Consider the following 25,468-nt stretch of genomic DNA (forward strand, 5'->3'; position numbering starts at 1 on the left):
CTTGAGGGGGTGGAGGCTCATCTGGATGATGTCATCATCCACACCATGACCATGGAAGATCATATTAAACAAATCCATGCATTTTACAAGAAACTGACCGAGGCAGGGTTGACCATCAACTTGTCTAAGAGTGAGTTTGTAAAGGCACAGGTGGTGTTCCTAGGCCATGTAGTAGGTCAGGGTCAGGTGCAACCGGTGACAGCCAAGATAGAAGCCATTGATCGCTTCCAAGTTCCAAAAGGGAAGAAGGAGCTTATGAGATTCTTGGGTATGGCTGGTTGGTACCGGCGGTTCTGCAGGAATTTTTCCGATGTGGTAGCCCCTTTAACGAATTTGCTGAGGAAAGAGACCAAGTTTGTTTGGGATGATAATTGTCAAGCTGCCTTTGCCCACGTCAAAGCAATATTAATGAGCTCTCCTGTCCTAGCAGCCCCGGATTTTCAAGCACCTTTCAAGTTGGCCATTGATGCAAGTGATGTGGGGGCTGGGGCAGTTCTATTACAGGAAGATGAGGATGGAGTGGATCACACGGTGTGCTACTACTCCAGAAAGTTTAACAAACATCAGGCAAATTATGCCACAGTGGAAAAAGAGACCCTTGCTCTCCTGCTAGTGCTTCAGCATTATGAGGTGTATCTGGGAACTACTACCTTTCCTATAAAAGTCTTCACCGATCACAACCCCTTAACCTTCATTCAAAAAATGAAAAATAAAAATCAGAGGTTGATGAGATGGAGTTTGGCTTTGCAGGAGATCAACTTGGAAATTGAGCATGTAAAGGGCAGGGACAATGTCGTTGCGGATGCTTTGTCCAGAGTGAACTAACTTTGGAGATATCTGTAGGTTGTTTGAAGTTTTGTTGCTTTATTTTTGGGAAATATTGATTATCGTTGCTCACGGGAATTGATGATTTGGGTGCGAGTTTACTTTTGTTTGTTGGAAGAGTTTTGCCTACAAAGAAAGTTTTCACTATGTTCAAACTTCGTCACTTCCGTTGTGCTGGCTTTCATCCACTTGAGACATTTCTGGTTCCATGTATTATTATTGTTGTTGTTTGAGGGAAATAGCAATTACTATTGTCAAAAGGTAAAAGGAATGTTTTAAAAATGAAACCGGATCGGGAACCGGAAGACGAAGAAGAAGAGGAGAGAAAAAGGGCGGAGCGAATGAGTCGGACAAGAAAGCCGAGTTGCTCCGGGTTCTGAAGCGAACGTTGGCGAGCCAGAGTCACTAGCGAACTTTCGGGTTTCTGGGAGAGGAATTCCTACGACGGAGTTGTCATCGCTGTGACCGGTCAACCTGCATGTCAGGTTTTGCGATCGATTCAGGAGAGAATCATCACCGTGCCGTGCGCCATGAGACCGGGTCGTCAGCCATTTTGACTCGAGCAGGACTTGTGCTTTGCTCGCGGTTTCGTCTCTTCTCGACCATCTTCACCGCATCCAGACGTCGATCTGGGGCGTGTGTGTGACGTGGCTTTTTGAAGGTTAATTCATCCATACCCGAGGGTGTGATCTCTCAGTCGCCTGTAGGGCGCCTTTGGATATCCCAGTCGCCTTGAGGGCGCCTTTGTACAGCTGTGGCTGTGGGACTGTATTTGCCATCCGAACGGGATTCTGGTCTCGATCGGACATCGTTCTGTCGATCGCTGGAGCGAATCAACTTTGGGCTTGAAGCCGGGAATAAGAGACATCGGGGATGTTCGTGTTTCACTCACTTGGAGCACAGTGAGTTCTATATTACCAAAACTGATGGTACCATCATTGGACATGGATTGTACTATTGAATACTATTATGGTTGTACTGTTATTCTTGTGTGATCTCAATACAATATTTGTTTGTGAGTAACAATTGGGGTGGCTTCTCCATTGATCTTTGACATACAGAATAACACATTTTTCTGCCGTGACTCCTCTCGGGGCTCGGAGGTACATCATGACCAGGGGGTCGGGGAGGAGCACGAAACAATATATATATATATATATATATATATATATATATATATATACACACTTAACCCTCAGCTATCGCGTTTCTCTGCTATCGCGGCTACCTAAAAAACTGCACAACACACGACTATCGCGCCCCAAATACGCGCTATAGCGCACCGGAAATGGTAGAAAGGGTGCTACGTCATCACCAAGCGTGGGGAAAGAGAAATCAAGAGGAGGAAGAACTTAACTTACGCTCAGAAATTCGAAATTGTGCAGTTGATAGACAATGGTGAAACAAAGCGAAGTGTTGGAAAGAAATTTGGGATAAATCGGCTTTCTTGCAACTCGGCTTTCTCGGCTTTCGGCTTTCTTGTCCGACTCATTCGCTCCGCCCTTTTTCTCTCCTCTTCTTCTTCGTCTTCCGGTTCCCGATCCGGTTTCATTTTTAAAACATTCATCCACCGTTTGCCCTTCACGTGACTCGTGGTGGTCCCTCTCGGCTCTCCCCCCGTTGGTATTTTTGTGCACATAAGATTGCTCACGGTTCTGTTTAAATATTATTCAAATATGTATAACCTTTCCCCTTCAGTGTTTTACTCAGTGGTATTTTACAACACGCTGTTTTTCTTCCTATTTAAAAGGCTTTTCTCAATTTCCTCTCCAACTCATTCCACCTCAAAAAAAAGAAATTCAATATCATGGTCTAAATTCACATTCATTCCATCCCTCCTCCATCATTCTGAACCGGATTGCTAACTTGAAAATCACAACAAACCCAATTTGTTTTCAATGTTCGTCTTTCATTAATCATCCACTTTCTAAACTCCCCTCTTGCCCCTCCCATCCAAATCCCTCCCCTTGCACCTACACTCCAAAACTCCCCCCTTGCCCCGCCACTCTTAAACTCCCCCCCTACCCCTCCACTCCTGAACTCCCCCCTTGCCCTTCCAATCCTGAACTCCCCCCTTGCCCTTCCCCTCCTAAACTCCCCCCTCACTCCTCCCCTTCAAAACTCCCCCCCAACCCCTCCCATTCAAATCTCCCCCCATACCATTCCTCTCCAATTCTCCCTCCTCCCCCCTCCTCCTCAAAGCTGCCTCCTCCCCACTTCGTCTCCCTTCTATCTCATACCTCCACCCCCCCCCCCCAGCCTTCTTCTTTCCTCTGCCCCCCCTCAAACAACCCCTCTCTGTGCCTCATCCCTTCACCTTCAAACCTTTCATCCTCCTCATCCTTCCCTTTCTTGGAACTCTTCTGCAATCGCTGACACACTAACAACTGCTCTCCCTACCTCCCCCTCTCATCCTTCATCTTACCCTACTCCTCCCCTCCCCTGTCCTGTACCCGATGCTCCCCCTCTCTCTTCATTAACGGTATGGACCTCAAACATCCGGGGCCTTCGCTCAAACCTGACTGATCTCTCCATACAGGTTGCTTCTGACAATCCAGACTTGATCTGCTTAACAGAGACTTTCCTCCTTCAAGATGTCTCTGATTCCTTAATATCTCTTCCTGGTTACTCCCTCCTCCGGTATGATAGACCTGAGCCTCGGCCTGGTGGTGGGGTGGCTATCTTTATCAAAAACTCTCTTCCTCACTCTCCTTGCACTGCCCTCTCTCCTCCTCACCCCCAGGAGTACCTCTGGCTACGGCTTCCTCTCCGCTCCCACCTTTTGTTCATATGTGTTCTGTACCGTCCCCCAAACAGTGATGACTCCATCTACATTTCACTGTCTGACAACATGGACCAACTTCTATCCACTCATCCCAACTCTCTCTTCCTCATATGTGGTGACTTCAATTGTCATCATGCCACCTGGTTGGGTGTGGGTTCCTCTCTCACCAGTCATGGCACCTCAGCAAAGGACTTCTGTGACTCACTGGGATTGACACAATCTGTCAATTTCCCGACCCGGATCTCAGCCAATGGAGTATCTTCTCTTCTAGACTTGGTTATGACAAACTTCCCTGCTAATGTCTGCTACTCTTCTTCTGCTCCAATCGGTTCTTCTGATCATGTGCTTGTCAAAGTGGACATCTCTCTGGCCATTCTCAGAGAGCCTCCTCAGCGTCGACGAGTCTGGCATTTCACTCAGGCCGACTGGGACGGTCTTCAAGCAGCCATCAATCGTCTGGATTGGTCTCCCATCTCCACTGCCTCTGACATCAATTCTTCCTGGGAATTCTTCCAAAGCAAACTGATCTCTCTCATGCACAGATTTATCCCATCTCGCCTTCAGTTGTCTTACCCTTCCTCCCGTCCATGGTACACTGAATCTTGTGGTGAGGCAGTTGCCCTGAAACAACTTGCCTTTGCCTCTTGGAAGGCTAATCCAACTGAAGGAAATCTCAGTTCCTTCCACCAAGCTCGGAACAAGCGTGTGTCTACCCTCAGGAGTGCCAGGAAGCACTATCTCTCCTCACTCAAGAATGAACTCTCAAACCTGTCTCCTTCCTCCAAATCCTGGTGGCGTCTGGTCAAATCCGTTTCTGGTGTTTGTTCCCCCTCCATCCCCTCCCTTACCTCAAATGGCCACACAGTTGACATCGCACGTGACAAAGCCGAATGCCTCAACTCTGTGTTTGCCTCAAAATCCTTAGTCCCAAACCCATCTCTCTCTGTTCCCACCTTTCCCAGTCGAACCAAACTGCTCCTGGACTCTGTGACCTTCTCTCCTGACAAGGTGGAGGAGTTTTTATCAAACCTCGACTCTGATTCTGCAACTGGACCAGATGGCATCAGCCCACGGGTCCTAAAATCCTGCTCTGCCGCTCTATCTCACCCTCTCTCTGTTCTTTTCACCCTATCTTTTGCTCAAGGTCATCTGCCAGCATCCTGGAAATCAGCAAACATTACCGCTTTACACAAAAAAGGTGCAAAAACAGATCCTTGCAACTACAGACCAATCAGCCTGCTCCCAATTATCAGCAAAGTCATGGAATCCATCATTGCTTCGGATATGAAATCTTTCCTCTTCTCCAATGGCTTGATCTCTGATCATCAATTTGGTTTCAGACCAGGTCACTCTACTCTGGACATGCTGCTTCTGCTGTCTCAACAATGGATGGAGGTCCTCAATGCCAAACAGGAAATCAGAGCTGTCTCCCTTGACATATCACGTGCCTTCGATACGGTCTGGCACCCAGCTCTGCTCACCAAACTCTCCTCCTATGGTATCCATGGAAATCTCCATGCATGGCTTGCGGACTTCCTCTCTGGTCGTAGTCAACGTGTGGCCCTGAATGGATTTCTCTCATCTCCCCTTCCCGTTCAGGCTGGAGTTCCCCAAGGCAGTGTGCTGGGCCCTGTGCTTTTTCTGGTCTTCATCAATGATCTCTCCGACTGTCTGGAAAATCCTCTGTATCTCTTTGCTGATGACTCCACTCTCTGCCGCTCCATTCCTCTTCCCTCAGATCGGCAGTCTGCAGCCTCCTCACTCTCTGAAGACCTGGACAAAATCACAGACTGGTCAAACATGTGGAACATGTCTTTCAATCCTGACAAATCTCACACTCTTACTATGTCTCTCCGAAAAGATCGACTGGACAACCCTCCCATCTACTTTCTCAACAATCCTCTCCAAGAAGTTTTGTCGCTCAAGCTTTTGGGTCTCACCATCTGCCATGATCTTTCTTGGGAAAACCACATTTCCAAGCTGGCCTCCAAAGCTAGTCGCCGACTGGGCATCCTCCGTCGTGCGAAGTCCTTCCTAGGCACACCTGAGCTCCTCACCACATACAAGGCTTTCATCCGCAGCTCAATGGAATACTGTTCTCCCCTATGGGCTGGTGCTCCTGCCTCACACCTGGCTCGGCTTCACGCTGTTGAATCCAAAGCTTTCAGAATCATTGGAATCTCCCGCGATGAAGCTATCTCTGAGGGCCTTTCACTCACTCACCGCAGGCAGGTAGGTGGTCTTTCTGTCTTCTACCGACTCCTCTCCGGCCTTGCTCCCCCAGCTCTCTCTGTGCTCTGTCCCCCAAATATTCCTACAGGTCGCACAAGATCTGCCAGCCACCCTCTGATGGTTAAACTGCCGAAATCTCGGCTCTCTGCTCACCTTCACTCTTTCATTCCTCTTTTCTCCCGCCTCTGGAACAAACTCCCACACTCACTTCAATCACACTCCTCCCTCCAGGTCTTCAAAACAGCTGTTCACCACCATCTCTTATCTTCCCCCATCCAAAACCTTGATCTTTTCTACCCCCACTAATTCACCCCAGATCCACCTTGTTTGAAATTCCAACTTCTTTCCTGGAAGTCTTGGCAGTGTCCATATGTTTTATACCTCTCCCACCCCCCCCCCCCCTTCCCATGCCTCCCCCCCAAAGCCCTCTCCCTCCCACAGTTCTCTCGATGTCTCCATGTCTCTCGGTCCCTGCTCTCAAATGTTGTGTTTGTGTCCTTCCCCCTCTCTCCCCATCTTGTCTACCGCTCCCGATGTTATTTGTTTTGTGTGTCTGTTTGTATTTCTGTGTGATTAATGTTCGCTCTTCGAAACGAGCCTCGATCTTGTATTAAAAAAAGAAAAAAAAAGAAAAGAGAACAGTGCGAGGTATTTACCAAAACCGTGATTATCGTAGAAACGTAGATAAGATTTAACATTCAACAGTGAAGCAACGTGCTCCTTTATTAACACGGCACTGGCAGGTTGTAGCTGCCTAACTATTACGAGGAGCAGCATCATGCCCACGTCAACACCCTCCGCCAACGCCAGATCACCGAATTCTTACGGCCAGACTCGGCGTCAGGACAAGTTTAATTGGGGGACATTAGGGTAACCGCGGGGGGGGGAGGGGGGGGGGGCACAAACTACCGTTCGAGACCTCAATCTATGATGTAAATGCTTGATAATAAGAGTTTGCCATCAACAACCAACACACCAACCCAGTTACAATTTAAAAACATGCTGCAAAGTCACACACACACACACACACACACACACACTAGCCAACGTGCAAGTTTGGCGCCAAAGACTTGGCCTGCGGGTGGGTGTGGGGGGGCACAATAACTAATTTGGGTGGGCATGGCCCGCGAATGCCCCCCCCCCCCCCCCCATGACGCCGACCCTGCTTACGGTGTCGCAACGAGGCACAGCCCTCTGTCTTTGACGAGCCCTCCGACGTTGAGCGCTTCTCTGGTGCTACAGCTGGCGCGCAATCCTGGACGAGTTAGAGGCACGTGGGGGTGGTCAATCAGACTCCACCCAAGCCTCGGAACCTACCCAACCACCTAAGCCCCTCATCGTCCCCAAAAAGGTAAATAAAATGGTAAAAAAGTACTTTTTTTAACCATTTTATTTTTATTTACATATTGTGATTCTTGTTTTAATGTTTCTTCATATGTTAATGTTTCTTTATATGGTAGAAACACTTGGTAAAAAAGTGGCAAAAATAGGTTAAATATGTGGTCAACTTGGGGGTCCTGGCACCAATTAGAATTATTACCATACGTTCTTCAGTTTGGCTATTGCGATTTCGGCTAACGCGCACCGATGGCGGCACCAATTAAGCGCGATAGCCGAGGGTTGAGTGTATATATATATATAGATATATATAGTATGATTGAATATAACTTGATAGTAAAAGTGCCGTTCATCTTAGCGATTTTGTCTTGTTGAGTTTTCATCATTGGGTGTAATGTTTCATCAACCTTGTTGTAAATCAAAAGTAGGTGAGGTAGAGTTCACAATGGCATCAGTTGTCTCCTTTGTGATGTCCCCTTGGATGATTTCCACATGCATTCCAGAAAGGCCTGACCCAGAGCTTGCACCTGAGAAAAGGGCAAGTCAATGAATAACTTACCAAAATCTATTATTTCAAAGGAACATTGTGCGAGAATTTCCATCATCGTCATAAATACTCATCATCGTGATGTTAGTTTGGCATACTGTATAATTGACCATAACTCCAAGCGGTTCGTAATCGTGCCACGCTTATATATAACCATAACTCCACGCTATTATAATATATATATATATATATATATATATATATATATATATATATATATATATATATATATATATATATATATATATATATATATATATCTGTTTTGGCATACTGTATAATTGACCATAACTAGTCAATTTGACCAACATTCTTCAAGTTTATCCACTAAAAGGCAAATCAATAATTATTCTGATTTTCCCAAACAATGGGTGTACTATTGATCAGAAATAGAGAAGTCAGGCTACAGAGGGAGAAGGTGTGAAGTGGCAGGAATGTGAAGGAGGCCTTGATCAGAGCAGCAGCTAAGGTGTATGTATGGAGAAACTAAAGGATGAGGACCAAAAGGGAAGAGCAGTGGTGGTGGAACTTGGTGGTCCAGGAAGCAATTAGACAGAATAAAAAGGCCATTAACCTATGGCAAGGTTATCGGCAGGAGGACAGCAGAGGCAAAGAAAACAGTGTTAGACAAGAGGTATGTAGAGGATGTCATGAGAAGTTAGACTCAGAATATGGTGAAAGGATTACTTATAAGGTAGTTAAGAGCAGGGAAAGAGCTCAAAGGGATATTCGGGACATTAGAAAAATGATCCCCAACAAGGAATTTCAAGGAAGAAGGAAGCCATTAATTAGGCCCATCAAAACCTGCGGTAGTATTGCCGATTTATGGCTGTTTATTCGTGCTTTCTCCTTTTAAATGCTGAGCGCCAAGCAGGTACAGTACCATTTTTTAAGTCTTTGATATGACTCGGATAAGGTTCAAACTGTCGACATCTCAGACTCAGAATGGTCTCTTTAACCATAATTATGAGTATTGTTGAGGTTTTGAGAATTGTACATATAACATCATTAAAGGTTAAAGGTTTGCCCCCCATAGTTAGTCCACAAGCAACACGTAGGCCCATTACAATTAGTTATGTCATAGTATGTGTAAGAGTAGGCCATTTCACTAGTAACATCTGCGTTGTGTAAAGAAATAAGCTTAGGTCCTTTCATTTTGCAGCCGCCCTTCAATTCCACCAATGGGCAAACTCGATCCCACGCCCCATTAGGCTAATCCACCTCGTTTGTTACGCGTTGGCCGCCAGCAGCGTTCGCTGCCCTTGGTTTCGCTCAAAACTAGTCAAATGACACGAGGTAGGCCGGGAAAGAGGGAGGAGCCCGAGGTCGGGGTGTGGCCGCGACGAGCAGCACGTCAGAGGCGGTGACGGTAAGGGCACCAGCCAACCAGGGCTGAAGGGGCATGGCTTGAAAGGGCGTGGTATGCGCGCATCTAGCAAGTGCTGGAAGGTTCGTTGAGCAAGGCTATATAAGCCTTTGCACAAAGCCCTACAACAGGACTCGTGGGGAAAGGACTTATTGGAGAGAGCTTGCTTACAAAGGACTTGATGAGGACGGAAGCCAAGCGCAAACCAAGCGAGCCAAGTGACGCCAAGCGAGAAGCCATTGAGAGAACTGATCCAGAGCACTCACGTGAGAACAGCACTGAGAGGACCGGCGTGCGCATGACAGTTTCCAGGCATTGAGTGAGAAACGCATTAAGAAGTGCGTATCGAACTGTCCGCTTATTACGTACGTGGCTGAGCCGCGAGTGTAACCACCAAAGCCAGCCTATCGTTGCCCTGTAATAATCCCGTGCGCGCCAAACGACACGCGGAGAGCTCCTGACCCCTGCCGTCTGTTTCATCTGCTTCGCGGTGCGAGTTGGGGACCGGAGAGTGAGCTGCTTGGACGCATCCCTGGACCATCGACCTGGTCAACTACAAACCCCGTGTGAGTGTGTCTGAGTGTGACGGGCCCGTTTGTCCAGGGATAAGTTAAGACTGTATAAGGCTGCACTGTGTGTTGTTCTTCTTCTTATTATTGTACAAAGTGTAAATAAATTGTGTTATTCCTTTCTTCCCAAATTCGACCGTTTCAGTCATTTGGGTAAGCGTGGCGCGATTACGAACCGCTTGGATCGGGTAAGTCATTGCTAACGGCTCGGGTCGCTACCGCTCGGCGTTTCCACTAACACCCGTGATTCGGGCGGGGCTTATTTCCTCGTTTCTGGGCGGCGTTAGTACTTAGGTAATAGCGAATCCCTGGTCCTAAAACCCTATCTAACGCTGTCCGGGAAGGACGTCATCGGTCCTGGGTCCCGTCGGCTAGTAAAAGACAAGGGGACTAATCCCCCCTTGGTAAGGGGAAAGGCCGGCGCTGAGATCCGCAACAATTGGTGTCAGGAGTGGGATTTGGAACCTGGGACGAAAATTTTTAGACCAAATTTTGGACACCAATTTTGCATATTGGCCGCAACAATTGGTGTCAGGAGTGGGATTGGACCCGAAGTGCGCCTAACGCAATCAAAATTACGAGCGGCTGAAATTTAATTAAAAACCAAATTATATTCGTGCCATGGATAACCAAGACGGTCGGATGCCGGTGGGGGTAAATGAGGAGATAGAGGAGGAATTAGAATCAACCCAGGACCCCCGGGAAGAAGTGGGAGAAATGGAGGGTGCAATTGAGGGTACAGCAGTAGAGGTAGCGGGGGAAGAAAATGGCGGCGCCTCGCACGTGGCGGCGGAGGCCGAGCCCGCGGTGCCAGGGTATGTGCAATTCGTCATGGCGCAATTCATGAAAGAAATTTAAAAAATGAGTGATAAATCCACCGAAGGAATGAAGGAAATAAAAAACAAAACCCGGGAAACGAAAGAAATGATGGGCGTCCAAAAGAATGACATAAATAAAATAAATGGGAGAATGGACATCCAAGAAAAGAAAATGGATGCCATGGGTGGCCAAATGAAAGACGGGTTAAATAATTTGGAAAACAAAATGGACGCCCAAAGTAACAAATCCACCCGGGAATTGAAAGAGGTAAAACACGAATTTGGAAAACAAAATGGGTGACCAAATAAAAGAAATGAAAGTCGGGTTAAAAGGGTTTGGTAACAGAATAGGTGGCCAAATAAAAGAGATGGGGAAAGACATAAGGCGCAGGTCGAGCGGGAAAGTCACATTGGTACGCGACTAGGTAGCGCGATTTGAGGAACGCGGGGAAAGCGAGCCTGAGCAAGGCGCAGTTAAAATGACCAGGGTAGAAATCGCGACTTGGGGTGTGGAAAAGCCGACGGCCGCCGAATTGGAAAATTTTATTTTATGTGCGCCAGCGGTCGTCAAGCTTAATAAAGAAAATGGAATTATAATGGAAATTGGGGTTGAGGAGACGGCAGAGTTAGTACATGTATCACGGGAGATTGAGATGGAATGTACTCAAAGTCTGGATTCACATCGTGATGTCGTGCTGCCTAACCCCAATGAAAGTTTGCAGGTGCGGGAGGAGAAGAGAATCCCGAAGGTGAGTAGGGTTGTGTATGGCGCGAAAAGGTTTGGCGCGAAAAGATTTTTCACGCGCTTGGGATTGCGACGTCACCCGGGCGCTCGTGGAAGGTCCGTGGTGCGCTGTGTGGAGGTGAATGGCTCGCGTGTGGGAAAAAAGTGTGCACCGAAGCGCGGGTGTGTAACAGGAGAGTGTGAAACCGAGAGTGAGAGTGAGTGCACAACGGAGTGTATAAGTGAAGAGTGCAACACAGAGTGTGAGTTGGCTGAGGAGAGTGTGCGGGAGTGCACACCAGAGCGCGTGATTGGGTGTGCAACAAGAGATTGCACAACCGTGGGTAAGTGTGTGCTGATTGGGTGTGTGCAGGAGTGCACACCCATGGGTGTTACAGAGGATGTAACAAGAGAGTGTGCGCCAGGGTGTGCACGAGGATGTGAAATAATGGTGTGTGAGTGGCGTGAGTGCGCTTGAGTGGTGTGCACCTGAGTGTGCAAGAGAAGAGTGTGCACGAGCGAGTGCGGTAACAAAATGTATGGGGTGTATGAGAGGCGCTGGGACGCCTTGGTGTGGAATGAGTATGGGAAGGGTCGCGTGGTGTGAGAATGCGATTCGGGCATCGATGCAGACCGGGGCAGCGTTTAGGGCGATGCATAGCCGACGTGAGCTCTCGGGGCGTGGTGTGCTTTGTGTGCTCCGGGGGCCGGCGGGGATCGTTGCCGCGGCGGTCTCACAAGGAGCGCCATGCACGATTCGTGCCGGGCCCCGCCCTGTATGGTCGGTGCCGCGCCTTGGCGAAAGAGGCAAACGGCACGGTTTGAGGGGAGGAAGGAGAGGTCGGACCTTCGCCCCCTGGCGGGCGCGGTGCTCCGACCGGGGGAGGTTGGGCCATCGTGCCGGAGACCGAAAGGCTCCACGCAGAGATGGCGCCTAGAACCTCGGCCCAAGCATGCCTCCTCCCCAGAATCGAAAATGCCGGACGGACCCAACCAACAGTAGACCAACCACCTGCATGCATTGCTCGGCTTTGCAAAGCCGAGCTGTGATAATGTATTCCCACACAACGAGGCTCCAGTATAGTGGACGGATAGTAATGGCGTTGGCGAATGGTAGCTTCACCATTCTATCACTGGGGGCACATGAGCTTTAGATTATGGGGTGGCAGTGAAAACTAGCCGAGGGAAGGATAGGATATTGTTAGGGGTTTAGAAATGACAATAGGAGACACAAGATTTAAGTAGACATTTGTACAAGTAGAGGGGACGTAGTCAGATTAGAAGGATGATAATGACGAGGGAAGTGCTTAGTGTAAGGGAAGACGGGAAAGCATAAGTATTAGAAGGAAGTAGTTCGTTAGATGATGCTGTGTGTGTGTAGTAGTGTGGAGAAATCACGGTGTGCTTGGGCTTGAGCAAATGAGGAATTGGATGGGAACCACCGTGTGCTTGCGCTTGAGCAAATGAGGAATTGAATGGGAACCACCGTGTGCTTGGGCTTGAGCACATGAGGCATTGGTCGGGGATGACCAGAGGAAGTGTATAAGTGGTGTATTGAGGGTAAGTGTCATTGTGTTGAGTGAATTGACTTGCATGGGGTGCAAGTGGAGAACAGGTGTGTGGAATGAGTAGTGTGGAATGTTTGGTGGGAGTAAATGGTGTGGAGTGAGTGGTGTGGAATGAGTGGTGTGGAATGAGTGGTGCGAAGGAGTGGATGGGGGAAGATGGACACCTTCACAAATACCTGGGGAGGGTAGTTTAAAGTTAGGTAGAGGGTTTAGGTAAATTGTTTGGATATTGACACCTGTGGTGCAGGTAGTAGCAAGGTGTTGCTTTGATGGGTGCGTGAGTGTGGAAATGGCTGGGCGTGTGGGCTTAATTGGTGAGTATAGTTATTGGGGCACTCCGCCACTGGTAGTCTGTCGGCCAGGTGAGGCCGCAGGTAGGCTCTGGGAGCCAGTTAGAGTTCAGAGTAGTGTTCAGTGGGGCCCGAGGATCCGAGTGAAGGACCCGGGTAGCCCAATGCCAGAGAGGGCATCAGAGGGGTGAGAGAGCCAGGAGGGGCCTTCCCCGAGTTAGGGTAGTGGTAAGGAGCATGGTAAGCTCGGGTGGCGACTTCAGTGGCGGAGGTGCACAGGTAGGTAGACCTGCTGGTAGAGCCACACGACCCAGCCCCAAAATTGTGCGAAGGCACAGTACTGAAAAATTGGGAGAGTGAGACCCCAAATTGGAAGAGCACCAAAGGGTGGGTCAATGGGAATTGGTTTTTTAGAACCGCATAGTTTAAAGTTGCCAATTGGCAGGGCAAGACCCCGGGTAGTTTAAAGGAGTTAATGTTATTAGAGGATAGTTAGTATAAGAAGTCTCTTCGCACCATCCACATCCACTCACCAAGGTGACAGAACTCCACACCAGATTTTGCAGATGATTTGGATGGTGAGACGCATCATGACGCGAGTTGGACATTGTGTTTATTCCATCTCTTCCTTCTTGGGAGGGATTGGAAGACGAATTTGGCATAGAGAGGGGGAATAGAAGAGACAAGACGTAGCGACGAATTGTAAATTGTAAATACGGGGAAGGGCAAGGGTAGTGTAGGCTGACATGGGGGGTTACGAACGAGTAGGGACGAGCTTTCTCCGCTCGCTCTCCCGTGCTCCTCATATGTTGCATTGCCTTGCATTGTGTGTACCTTTGCGCCCTTTCCCCCGCTAACTCTCCGCTTTGTCTTTCCTCCCCACCCATGGACCCATATTTTTGTTGAGGGGAGTGTGCAGGAACCCTGAGCTGTGCGGCTGCACTTTGCTACACCATGCAGCTGCACTCTGCTACCTGTTGCTGCACCAGTACACCTAATGGACCACACGTTCTGTGGCCTGGCACCTTTGTTGGAGCAGACAATTGCTGCAAACATTATCTTGCCCTGCGGACCACTGATTCTAAGTGGTGTAAATATCACGCAGATGGACCATAAGATGGCCCTGCAAATAAAAAAAACGAAAACGGTTTTTGCATTTTTTATTTATTCCGGTGTGCCAGGAAAGAAGATCTCCAAGTTTAATTATGGCACACCGAAGACGAAGCAGGAAGACGCAAGATGCAGCAGCCAAGCAGCAAATGTGCCATTTATTATTGACATTTATTGTGCATTTTTGATGATTGTTACTCTAGTAGCTCATGGTGGTTGAGTATGCACTTTATTGTACAGACCTAAACTCTTCAGGAATCCACTAATTGAAGGTCCAGGAACAATATTTGGTTGGTAACACATTTGCCACTGACGGCGAAATAGCTGAAATGGCCATACCCCTTTTTGGGCCACGCCCCCTTTTTTGCCGTGACTGTATCTACAGAACCGTTGGACCTAGGAGGTTGCCCGACCACTCAAAATTTGCGCAATGGCCACATTATGGGGGGTCAGTAATACATTTTCATATCCAAAAGTCAATGGTTTTTAAGATAATTGCCAAAAACCGATTTCAACATGTTACGAACTACAATTGTATGATACCACCAAGGCCACAACATTATATGACACTTATACCTTTTGCATCATCCTATTTTGGAATTTACTTATTTGGATTTCTACACTTTTCGCCTTTACTACAGCCACAAAACGTGACACATTTAATGTTCCTGTCTCTGCAAGTGCACGTTTTGGTACTCATACATGCTCTTGGGCATTTGCATGGAGGAGGCAGGTCATCGGGCCTGCACGATACTGGCAGTATCACTGGTGTTATGCCAACGTCCGTTGCTTCATACCCATACTGGAGTGGATCTGGTTTGGTGACGGCAGGAGTTGGGGCTTGCAACCACATCTTACACTGAAGAAATGCTCGCTTTATGTGTTCTCGTAGCGTTGATGAACAGCACACAAGCTGGTTGAAGTCCAGTTCTTTCTTGGAGTTGTGGTACTGCTCCCATCGATATTCATCGAAAGTGGAACAGTCGGTCTTCTTTAATCCAGACACAAGGAACTTTTCAGCATTGCTTGTTATCTGTGGTGACAGTTCTTCTACACCAAACCCTTCCAGTAGGGAGAGATCGATGGATGCTTTCAGGCCAGACAGCTTTGGACCCACCTTGCTGGTACTGTCGCAACCGCTGAGAGCATGAATGGCTGGGAGACACGACACCAAACCGTTGTCCAGTTGATCAACCAACATGTGGACTGGTACAGTTTTCTTTGTTTTCCGGTTACCAAGCTTCACGTACAGCTTTTGTAGTTGCCAGGTTGTGTTGAAGTGGAAGATGAGGTTGACAAAGACATCTGTGTCAGGCGAGTCGACCAAGACTGATTGAACCCCGTGTTTCACAACACCATCATTAATATGGAACATGATTCTGTCGTCGGCTTCTTCTTGGTTGCTTGAGAGCTCTGCGATCTGTGTTTCAGTGCCAGCTAACAGTTTCCTGCATTCACCCCCATATACTCCTCCAAAGAATATTTCCTTGTCCGACTCGACATTCTGCAGCATCCACTTGAAGACATACTCCTGCAACCGAACTTTGTTCAACATTGAGCTCCAGAACATATCAAGATCGACAGGGAGTTTCTGATTGTCAGACCCAATGGTGATTGTGATTTGTTCTGAGGAACTTCGCTGTGCCCGTTCCATTTGCTTGATTGATGATTTTTGATAAACATCAAAAATAATGTCTATTCTTGTGGACACGGAGCCTGTAGCAAGAATCCTGTTGGAAAGACTCTCAGCCAATTCCCCGAATGTGTGAAGGCCCATCTTTTTCATCGGTAGTTTACGCACAAGTGCCATGAAGTCCACTATTGTCATCTGAGCGTCACTCTTTACATTCCTCGTCTCCTGTGGAAGGCGACTGACAAGTTCCCTGGCTAAGGAGGCTTTATCGGGCTTCTTCAATTTGATGCCATCTTTACATTCAGTGGTGAGGAACTGGGATGTGCTGGTCAATTCATACTTCAGGAGTTCTAGCATGCTGTACCCTCTTTCTCTAGCATAGTCAATGTACCTAACCGTTTCCGCTGCATCCTTTTTCGCCATCGATTTCTTCGCTGTGAACGGAGTAGAAGTACGTTTCATGAAAACAGTCTTGCGGTTGGTAGGGATTGTATCATGTAGGTGCTTCTCCTTATCCTGAAATCTGGTCTCAACAAACTCTTCATAACTCTTCTCACCAATTTCCAGGCATTCAAGTAATCCGTCGACAACCTCCTGGGGAATGTCAGCTCCAGTAGAGATGTTCTGAAGTCTGATTCCAGCGTCGAACGGATTGTTGATGGATTTTATGTAATCCAGAAGGGCCTTTGCACGAACATGGCCAATCTTCGTAGAACTTGGATTGAACTCATGGTGTAGGCTCAGCTCACTGTCATCTTTGTCTCCCAAGTTGCACCATTCCAGCAGCTGTGCCACATGAAGATCTTTCTCATGCTTTAGGAGATTCCATAAGGCTACTGCTTCTTTCTGTCTGGTCATCCCAATGATACCTCCAGCAACCTTGGCGGGTTTATTGTAACACTTCTCGAGTGCCATGTCAAATCCTACTGCACTGCCTTGTCGGGTAGTGTGGTACATCACCCATCCACCATCTGTAAAGCATCTGTAGATACCCGGGAACTTCCTTTGTAGGTCCAGGCAATCTTCAAGGAACAGCGTACCCCATCTGCTATAGTTTGTCCGGCCAAACTTGCTTCTCGGTGCGACGCCATGTTGTTTTATGGGATACCGCTGCCTGCATGCAGGCTCAACGACAAAACACCCATGACCGGAATTTCTAGCCATGTCTAGACTCTAGTCTTGACTCTAGTCTTGACTCTAGTCTAGACTCTAGTCTAGTCTAGACTCTTCAGGAATCAAGTAATTGAACAATAGGAACAGGAACAGGAACAATTACGAATAATATTGTAGTTCGTAACATGTTGAAATCGGTTTTTGGCAATTATCTTAAAAACCATTGACTTTTGGATATGAAAATGTATTACTGACCCCCCATAATGTGGCCATTGCGCAAATTTTGAGTGGTCGGGCAACCTCCTAGGTCCAACGGTTCTGTAGATACAGTCACGGCAAAAAGGGGGCGTGGCCCAAAAAGGGGTGTGGCCATTTCAGCTATTTCGCCGTCAGTGGCAAATGTGTTACCAACCAAATATTGTTCCTGGACCTTCAATTAGTGGATTCCTGAAGAGTTTAGGTCTGTACAATAAAGTGCATACTCAACCACCATGAGCTACTCTAGTATGTGCATGATTGTGCATTTATTATGGTGTATTGGTGCAGTGCATTCTGTGTTTCTCTCTCTTCAAAATTCTTTCCCACAAAAAGAACAGGTCCTGGGTTGTAGAACTGTAAATAATTAGTAGTCTTGTAAATAACCCGGTGTGATCCCGGTGTGTACCCCGGTTTAGAATATGTACACCGTATCCCTGCGCATCATAAGAGGCGACTAAGGGTTGGCGTCAGGAAGGGCATCCGGCCATAAAAACATTGCCTCAAACAGGGAACCATGATTGTCATGGGGCCCGCAAGGCTAACCCCCGCTCCAGCGGGGAAAATGGCCTTAAAACGATCATTCATTCATTCATTTTTCTTGTAAATAACATGCTCCCCACCGGCTTTATGTTTAGTTTGAGGAATTTTTCTGTAATTCAGTTAGCCGTGGGTGTGAATCTGTTAGTTAGTACACAATGCAGTAGGTGGGACATATCTTGTGTTGTAAAACTGTCGCATACAGGGTGTTAGATTAAATGTAGAGGGGAACCATATCTAAGTGTCACACGTAAGTTAAAAAGTAGTCATGACCCTTGCTAAAAACCAGTCGTGCTCACTTGTGTGGGTTCGGCTCGGGGACGAGCCTGGCGAAGGAGGGGGCAGTGTTGAGGTTTTGAAAATTGTACATATATCATTAAAGGTGAAAGGTTTGCCCCCCATAGTTAGTCCACAAGCAACACGTAAGCCCATTAGAATTAGTTATGTCATAGTATGTGTAAGAGTAGGCCATTTCACTAGTAACATCTGCATTGTGTAAAGAAATAAGCTTAGGTCTTTTCATTTTGCAGCCGCCCTTCAATTCCACCAATGGGCAAACTCGATCCCGTGCCCCATTCGGCTCGTCCACCTTGTTTGTTACGCGTTGGCCGCCAGCAGCGTTTGCTGCCCTTGGTTTCGCTCAAAACTAGTCAAATGACACGAGGTAGGCCTGGAAAGAGGGAGGAGTGCGAGGTCGGGGTGTGGCCGCGACGAGCAGCACGTCAGAGGCGGTGACGGTAAGGGCACCAGCCAACCAGGGCTGAGAGGGCATGGCTTGAGAGGGCGTGGTATGGGCGCATCTAGCAAGTGCTGGAAGGTTCGTTGAGCAAGGCTATATAAGCCTTTGCACAAAGCCCTACACAACAGGACTCGTGGGGAAAGGACTTATTGGAGAGAGCTTGCTTACAAAGGACTTGATGAGGACGGAAGCCAAGCGCGAACCAAGCGAGCCAAGCGACGCCATGCGAGAAGCCATTGAGAGAACTGATCCGGAGCACTCGCGTGAGAACAGCACTGAGAGGACCGGCGTGCGCATGACAGTTTCGAGGAATTGAGTGAGAAACGCATGTCGAACTGTCTGCTTATTACGTACGTGGCTGAGCCGCGAGTGTAACCGCCAAAGCCAGCCTACCGTTGCCCTGTAATAAACCCGTGCGTGCCAAACGACACGCGGAGAGCTCCTGGCCGCTGCCGTCTGTTTCATCTGCTTCGCGGTGCGAGTTGGGGACTGGAGACGAGCTGCCTGGACGCATCCCTGGACCATCGACCTGGTCAACTACAAACCCCGTGTGAGCATGTCTGAGTGTGACGGGCACATTTGTCCAGGGATAGGTTAAGACTGTATAAGGCTGCACTGTGTGTTCTTCTTCTTCTTATTGTACAAAGTGTAAATAAATTGTGTTTTTCCTTTCTTCCCAAATTCGACCGTTTCAGTCATTTCCTCCATTGGGTAAGCGTGGTACGATTACGAACCGCTTGGATCGGGTTAGTCATTGCTAACGGCTCGGGTCACGGGTCACTACCGCTCGGCATTTCCACTAACACCCGTGATTCGGGCGGGGCTTATTTCCTCGTTTCTGGGCGGCGTTAGTACTTAGGTAATAGCGAATCCCTAGTCCTAAAACCCTATCTAACGCTGTCTGGAAAGGACGTCATCGGTCCCGGGTCCCATCGGCTAGTAAAAGACAAGGGGACTAATCCCCCCTTGGTAAGGGGAAAGGCCGGCACTGAGATCCGCAACAGTATAAACAAAGCCCAGGTAAAAATGGCAGCAACCTTGTATTATATAAAGTGTTAAATTAATGGATGTAAATTTGTTTGGAATTTAAAAAATGTTCACAAACCGGTAAGAAATCTGTTGAGTTTTCTCCAACCCTGAACAAAAGGTTTCTGTGAAACAAATGACAAAACAAGAAGAGCAGGATAAATTTACTTCTGTAGTCATAAAATGGTGTCAAAATTTTTTTCTCCCTTGCACAAATCACGTTTGCACTGATCTAAAAATGATAAAAATGTATTTTTGGTTAAATTTCAGATTATATCTTCAACCATCAACATCACCCCGACTTGTAAGTATCCGAACAGGTATCCAAGCTCAGAGTTCAACAAGTAGCATAAAATAAAATAAAAACACCTTTAGAGGCCATTTTTCCCCGCAAAGCGGGGGTTGGCCTTTTTCGGGGACCGTGGTTGTTGTTGTTTTTTGGTCCCCTTTTTGAAGCAATGTTTTACGGCCGGATGCCCTTCCTGACGCCAACCCTTTTTGTCGCCTTTTTACGACAAGCAGGGAATTACCAGTGAACTGGTACTCAATTAGCCGACCTCAGAAGGATGACAGGCTGAGTCAACCCCCCTGGTGTTAATTCAGCAATCGACCGGGATTCGAACCCAGGATCCTTGGATCCTAAGCTGGCACCCTAGCCGCTAGCCCAACACCAGGCTTCAACAAGTAGCATGCAAGATCAAAATTACAGAACTGCACAAGGGACTGACAATGAAGGATGAAATCAACAAGGCTTTGATTGAGCTGTGATAACTAACGTTGGATGCAAGGAGAAGCTGAGATTTTGGTCGTTAACCCTTTTGCTCAAACGAAGGGTTACCACCTGATTTTTCGCACGGCAGTAGCATGCCTTTGTCAATATTTGGTTGAAAAAAAAAAATGTATTTTTTTTTTCGATGGAAAATAGACTAATTGTTACGTTTTCTGTTGCATCCACAAAACCCATCGCATCCTACTCTTGCTTCTGTTGCTATTGATGGAGTGATATATGCATGTATAATGTACATACATTATGCAGTGAAGTCTTTACTTGGACATATGACAAGACAAATCTCAATAAGTCAAACAGCATTTTCAGAGATGGAGACCTCAGAGTATGTTCTGACATAGAAACTTTGTGGTGTTCACCATTTTGAAATCTCTTATACCTTCTGTATCTTTAATCACCATATAATGTGGATGGTGGTTATGTGTTCATCCATATTTGTCTGTCTGCCTGAGCAGGATATCTGAAAAAGTTATGGACAGATTCAGACGAAACTTGGTGGACAGGTTGGGTGTGTGACAAGGACCAATTGTTTAAATTTTGGTGAAGGTCCGGATGCGGATCAGAGAATTTATTTAACTCTAAGCGATTCTTCACCATCGAGAGAGATGGGGGCAAAAACGATATACAGTATAGCATGATATCTCAAAACGTTGTGGATGGATGACAAAACTTGGTGGATGATTTGGGTAGATGACAAGACCAAGAAGATTCGATTTTGATTAAGGTCCAGATGCAGATCTGGTCTCTCAGTGGGATACAAAACAAACTGTTCAGTCTGGCGGAGTTATGCGCTCTACCAAGTGTCATTCTAGTTTTCCCTGTTATTCTTGATTTTGTTTCACGTTTTACTGAACAGTCTAACATGCTATGTGAAGTTTTCTTTAAAATGCGATAAAAAAAGACAAGTCAGGAGACGACGATGGTTCACGAGCGAGCGGTATTCAACTATAACCGAAACAGGCCCGGAAATGTCAAAACGAAGGTCACTGACCTTGAAATGAGATGGAAAATAATATATAATCAGTTATGAGGTTAGTTAGCTACACAATACCGAACATTCGGTGAAAAATGAAATGAAATGAAAATAAATAAATAAATAAATAAAATGAAAAAAAAAAAAATGAAAAATCGAGCTCCGTGGGGCTAGACACATGACATTGGCCTAACCAAATATCGAAACCCCTGTCAGATTCCACCAAACCCCTCGGAGAAGATGTTGCTTGAACTTGATTACCCTCTAAAAAGACATCTTTTTCGGGCGTGGCTCCACCCACAATGGGCGCAATACGCCCACTCTAGGCAGGACGCAACTAGATCATGATAACCTCCCACCCAAGTTTCATCAAGATCGGATGATATAATCGGGTAGTTATGCTGCGGACAGACAGACACACACACAGACGCACACACATGACGAATATAGTGGTCACTTGATAACTCATGAACCAAAAGTTTATTCATTTAATCTCACCTGGTACAACATATTTATAATATAACGAGCAACAATAGTACAAGGTATTAATGCTTGTTATAATAAATTATACTGTTTAAATAAATGGAAAAGTGTTGTTGTTGCATGAACTTGCGCTTCAACGTTCCTGATATGCAACTTGATAAAAATGGAAAACCAAAAAACCAAAGGAAAACCTTTCGCATCGCAAAGGTACAGGCGATGAGAAAGACAATACAAGACAAAGAGAAAAATAAAGTGAAGGTGACAAGTGCCAGGATAAGGAAATATGAGGTGTTTGGAGAAAAGAAAACAAACGAGTTCAGATGTGAATGAAGGGGAACTTTGAAAAAGAAATAGCAGCACAATGTTTGCCATTTTTACATACAAATTATGAAGATGGCCTACTAATACAAAAGTGCCACATTTAAGCCAAGTAGTTGAACAATGGTCGACGACTAACACAGACCATTTAAATATCTTTTTTTTTTAAACCTCAAGATTTAATTACTGTTTAGGAAAATAATACTTACAAAAATGGAGTTCTGCTTGCCAACAAATCCTTCACAGAAATCCTTGTACATTTCACACATGTAAAGGATGATGCGGATTTCTGACAGTGACGTAATTGGATTTTGCTGGAGAAATTCTCTGAAGGCATCGGCCATTGCAGCAGCTCCCTGCGCTGGAGATAAACCACCCCCTCCTAAAGAAAAACAAGCACACAGAGAATAGCTTTGCAATACATGTCCCCTACCAGTCTCAATGAATGTTCTTGTTCCAAGCACTCAGCAATTGTGAACCATATACAGGACAAATTGTTTTAACTACGCAAAAAAAAAATCTTATGAATTAGACTTAGGAAAATGTTTCTAAGTCCAAAATGGGCATAACTCTGTGGAAAAATTGGTAAAACATCCGAAACTCAAACTTGGTCTGTACAACAACAACAACAACAACAACAACAACAACAACAACAACAGGCATTTTAAGGCCATTTTCCCTGCCAGAACGGGGGTTAGCCTTGTGCTCCCCATGACAATCTTCTCCATTTTGCCCTATTTTCTGCATCTCCCCTTGTTAACCCCCTTGCCCGCATTTCTTTTTTGACCATCTTTAGCCAAGTCTTTCTCGGTCTTCCCCGTCCTCTACTGCCTTCTGCATTCATTTCCATCACTCTTCTCAACCAGTCACTTTCATCCTTCCTCAACACATAACCAAACCATGTCAACCTGTTTCTCTTCACAGCATCCATCACAGGCTCTATTCCCATCATCTTTCGCAATTCATCATTTGTCTTCCTCTCTCTCAACGATACTCCGCACATCCACCGAACCATTCGCATTTCCACCCTTTCCAGCCTTCGTTGCTGCTCTACGTTCATTACCCATGTCTCGCTCCCATAAATCATAACACTTCTCACACATGCAGCATACACCTTTCCCTTCAGCTTCAACGACACTCCCCTCCTCGTCAGCACGCCACTCAGTTCCCGAAACTTCTTCCATGCACATCTCACTCCAGCAACCGTTGCCGAATCTGATCCACCTTCTCCATTCAGCATGTCTCCTAGGTAACAAAATGTTTTCACACCTTCCAGCTAAACGCCGTCTCCAAGATCTAATAACATTTCCTCCATCTGCAGTTCCCTCTGTGCACACCTTACACTTGAATGTAGCTGCCACACTGGTTAATGACCCTCTCAAACCACTACATTTTTGATGAACCCACTCAGCGCACATTGTACATTAAATGGAATTCACTCCGACACCCTTCCTGCACACAGCACACGGCCACTTCTCAGTTCTTTCCACCTCACCACATGCTTTACCACTTGCCATCACCTTCGTTTTTCCGATATTCACCTTCAGACCTTTTGTCTCCATACATTCCTTCCACTTGTTCATCTTCTCCTTCAATCCATCCATACTTTCTGCAATCAACAGCAGATCATCTGCATACAACAACTCCCACGGTAAACCCTCCTTTACGTTCCGAGCCAGCACCTCCGTCACAGCTACAAATAGTAGTGGACTTAGTTACCGACCTCTGATGCACTCCCACCTTCACCTCAAACTCACCACTGTTCCCGTCCTTCGTCCTTACAGCTGTGCGCACTCTTTTGTACATTGCCATCACCACTCTGATCAACCATTCCTCCACTCCTAACTTCCTCAATGCCCATGTCACTACTTCACGTGGAACCCTATCGAATGCTTTCTCCAGATCAACAAACCCAAGAAACAACTTCTTCCTCTTTAGTCAGGTTCACTATGTTTTTTCGTTCAAAATTTTGGTAGATTAGCAAAACTATACATTTCTGGAATACTCAGAGCAAGAGGAATCCAAAAATTAATGTTTGCATTTGCATAGACACCTTTGCGAAAATGACCCTCAGGACAGTGATGAAGATCTGTAAAAGCATATTCCTGAACGGTGTAGACCTAGTAGATCCTGTGTATAGGACTTATAGTTCAATCTGATACTAACAAGGCTGCTTTCTTGCTTTATAAACCCATACCTATAACTTCAAAGGACTTGCAATATCATGTATTATGTAATACAGTTATATCACAAATATAAAGACAATGGTTTTCAATTACCTTTGTTTGTTGCTTTTCTATAATCCTGAGCACTATTTTGAGGCCTTTATTGGATTCCTTAACCCAGAAAACATAGGATTAGCATATTTAATTAAGTCTCTCGGTTGACTAGAAGCCGAGATAGCGCAAAATATGTATTTTATGGCGGCCATTTTGAAAATCCAAAATGGCGGCCATGCAGGTGTCTGTGCAAATGCCAACATTGATTTTCGGATTCTCCATGCTCTGATGATTCCAAAAATGTACAGGTTTGCTAATCCCAAAATTTTGAACGAAATTATATTTGTTAACATAGTGAACCTGACAATCTTCATCACTGTCCTGAGTGTCATTTTCGCAAAGGTGTCTATGCAAATGCAAACATTAATTTTTGGATTCCTCATGCTCTGAGTATTCCAGAAATGTATAGTTTTGCTAATCTACCAAAATTTTGAACTAAATTATATTTGTTAACATAGTGAACCTGACTACTTCTCCATGTACTTCTCCTGCAACTGCCTCACAATAAAAAGCGTGTCTGTCGTTCCTCTTCCTGGCATAAAGCCAAACTGCAGTAAAAAATAAATAAATAAATATATATATATGTTTATAAAACATAAATAAATAAAAAGAAAGAAATAATAATAAATAAATAAATAATAAACAATAATAATAAATAAATAATAAATAAATAAATATAAATAAATAATAAATAAATAAATAATGAAAATAAATAAAAAAAAAATTATAATAAATAAATAAACAAAAGCAAATAAAACCAAATCGGTGTGTACCCTGGTTTAGAATAGGTACACCGTATCCCTGCGTGTCGTAAGAGGTGACTAAAAGGGTTGGTGTCAGGAAGGGCATCCGGCGATAAAAACATTGCCTCAAAAAGAGAACCATGACAATTACAACCCTTTCTGTAAGTTATCGTAATGAAGTTGTCAGATCCAAACATATATTGGATCGAGTTCTCGTGAGATCACGGCGAGGTCGCGTCTTTTCGAAGCTGCTCCATGCGCTCACGCTCTCGAAGCTAAGTGATCTTTCACAATCGTGTTTTTGTCGAGACTGTATCTATCTTTCGGTGTGTGTACCTATAGCGTATCTTTTGGAAAATTTTCGGTGCTAATTTTTCGTACATGTATACACAATCGTCGGTTAATGG

The 25,468-nt window shown here is 45.9% G+C and overlaps 1 protein-coding gene across 1 annotated transcript in view; it reads right to left on the reverse strand.

Annotated features, from left to right (window-relative positions):
- Positions 1 to 25,468, reverse strand: part of LOC137431647 (protein mono-ADP-ribosyltransferase PARP14) — a 120,867-nt gene that overhangs the window by 18,025 nt on the left and 77,374 nt on the right. Inside the window, exons 14-16 of the mRNA XM_068123208.2 lie at positions 22,249 to 22,421; positions 19,558 to 19,603; positions 7,588 to 7,707 (exon numbers count right to left, since the gene is read on the reverse strand). Of these exons, the coding sequence (XP_067979309.2) occupies positions 7,588 to 7,707; positions 19,558 to 19,603; positions 22,249 to 22,421 (339 nt within the window). The remainder of the gene's footprint in view (positions 1 to 7,587; positions 7,708 to 19,557; positions 19,604 to 22,248; positions 22,422 to 25,468) is intronic.

Source organism: Myxine glutinosa, chromosome 7, assembly GCF_964187855.1.
Source record: "Myxine glutinosa chromosome 7, kmMyxGlut1.1, whole genome shotgun sequence".
Taxonomy (NCBI): domain Eukaryota; kingdom Metazoa; phylum Chordata; class Myxini; order Myxiniformes; family Myxinidae; genus Myxine; species Myxine glutinosa.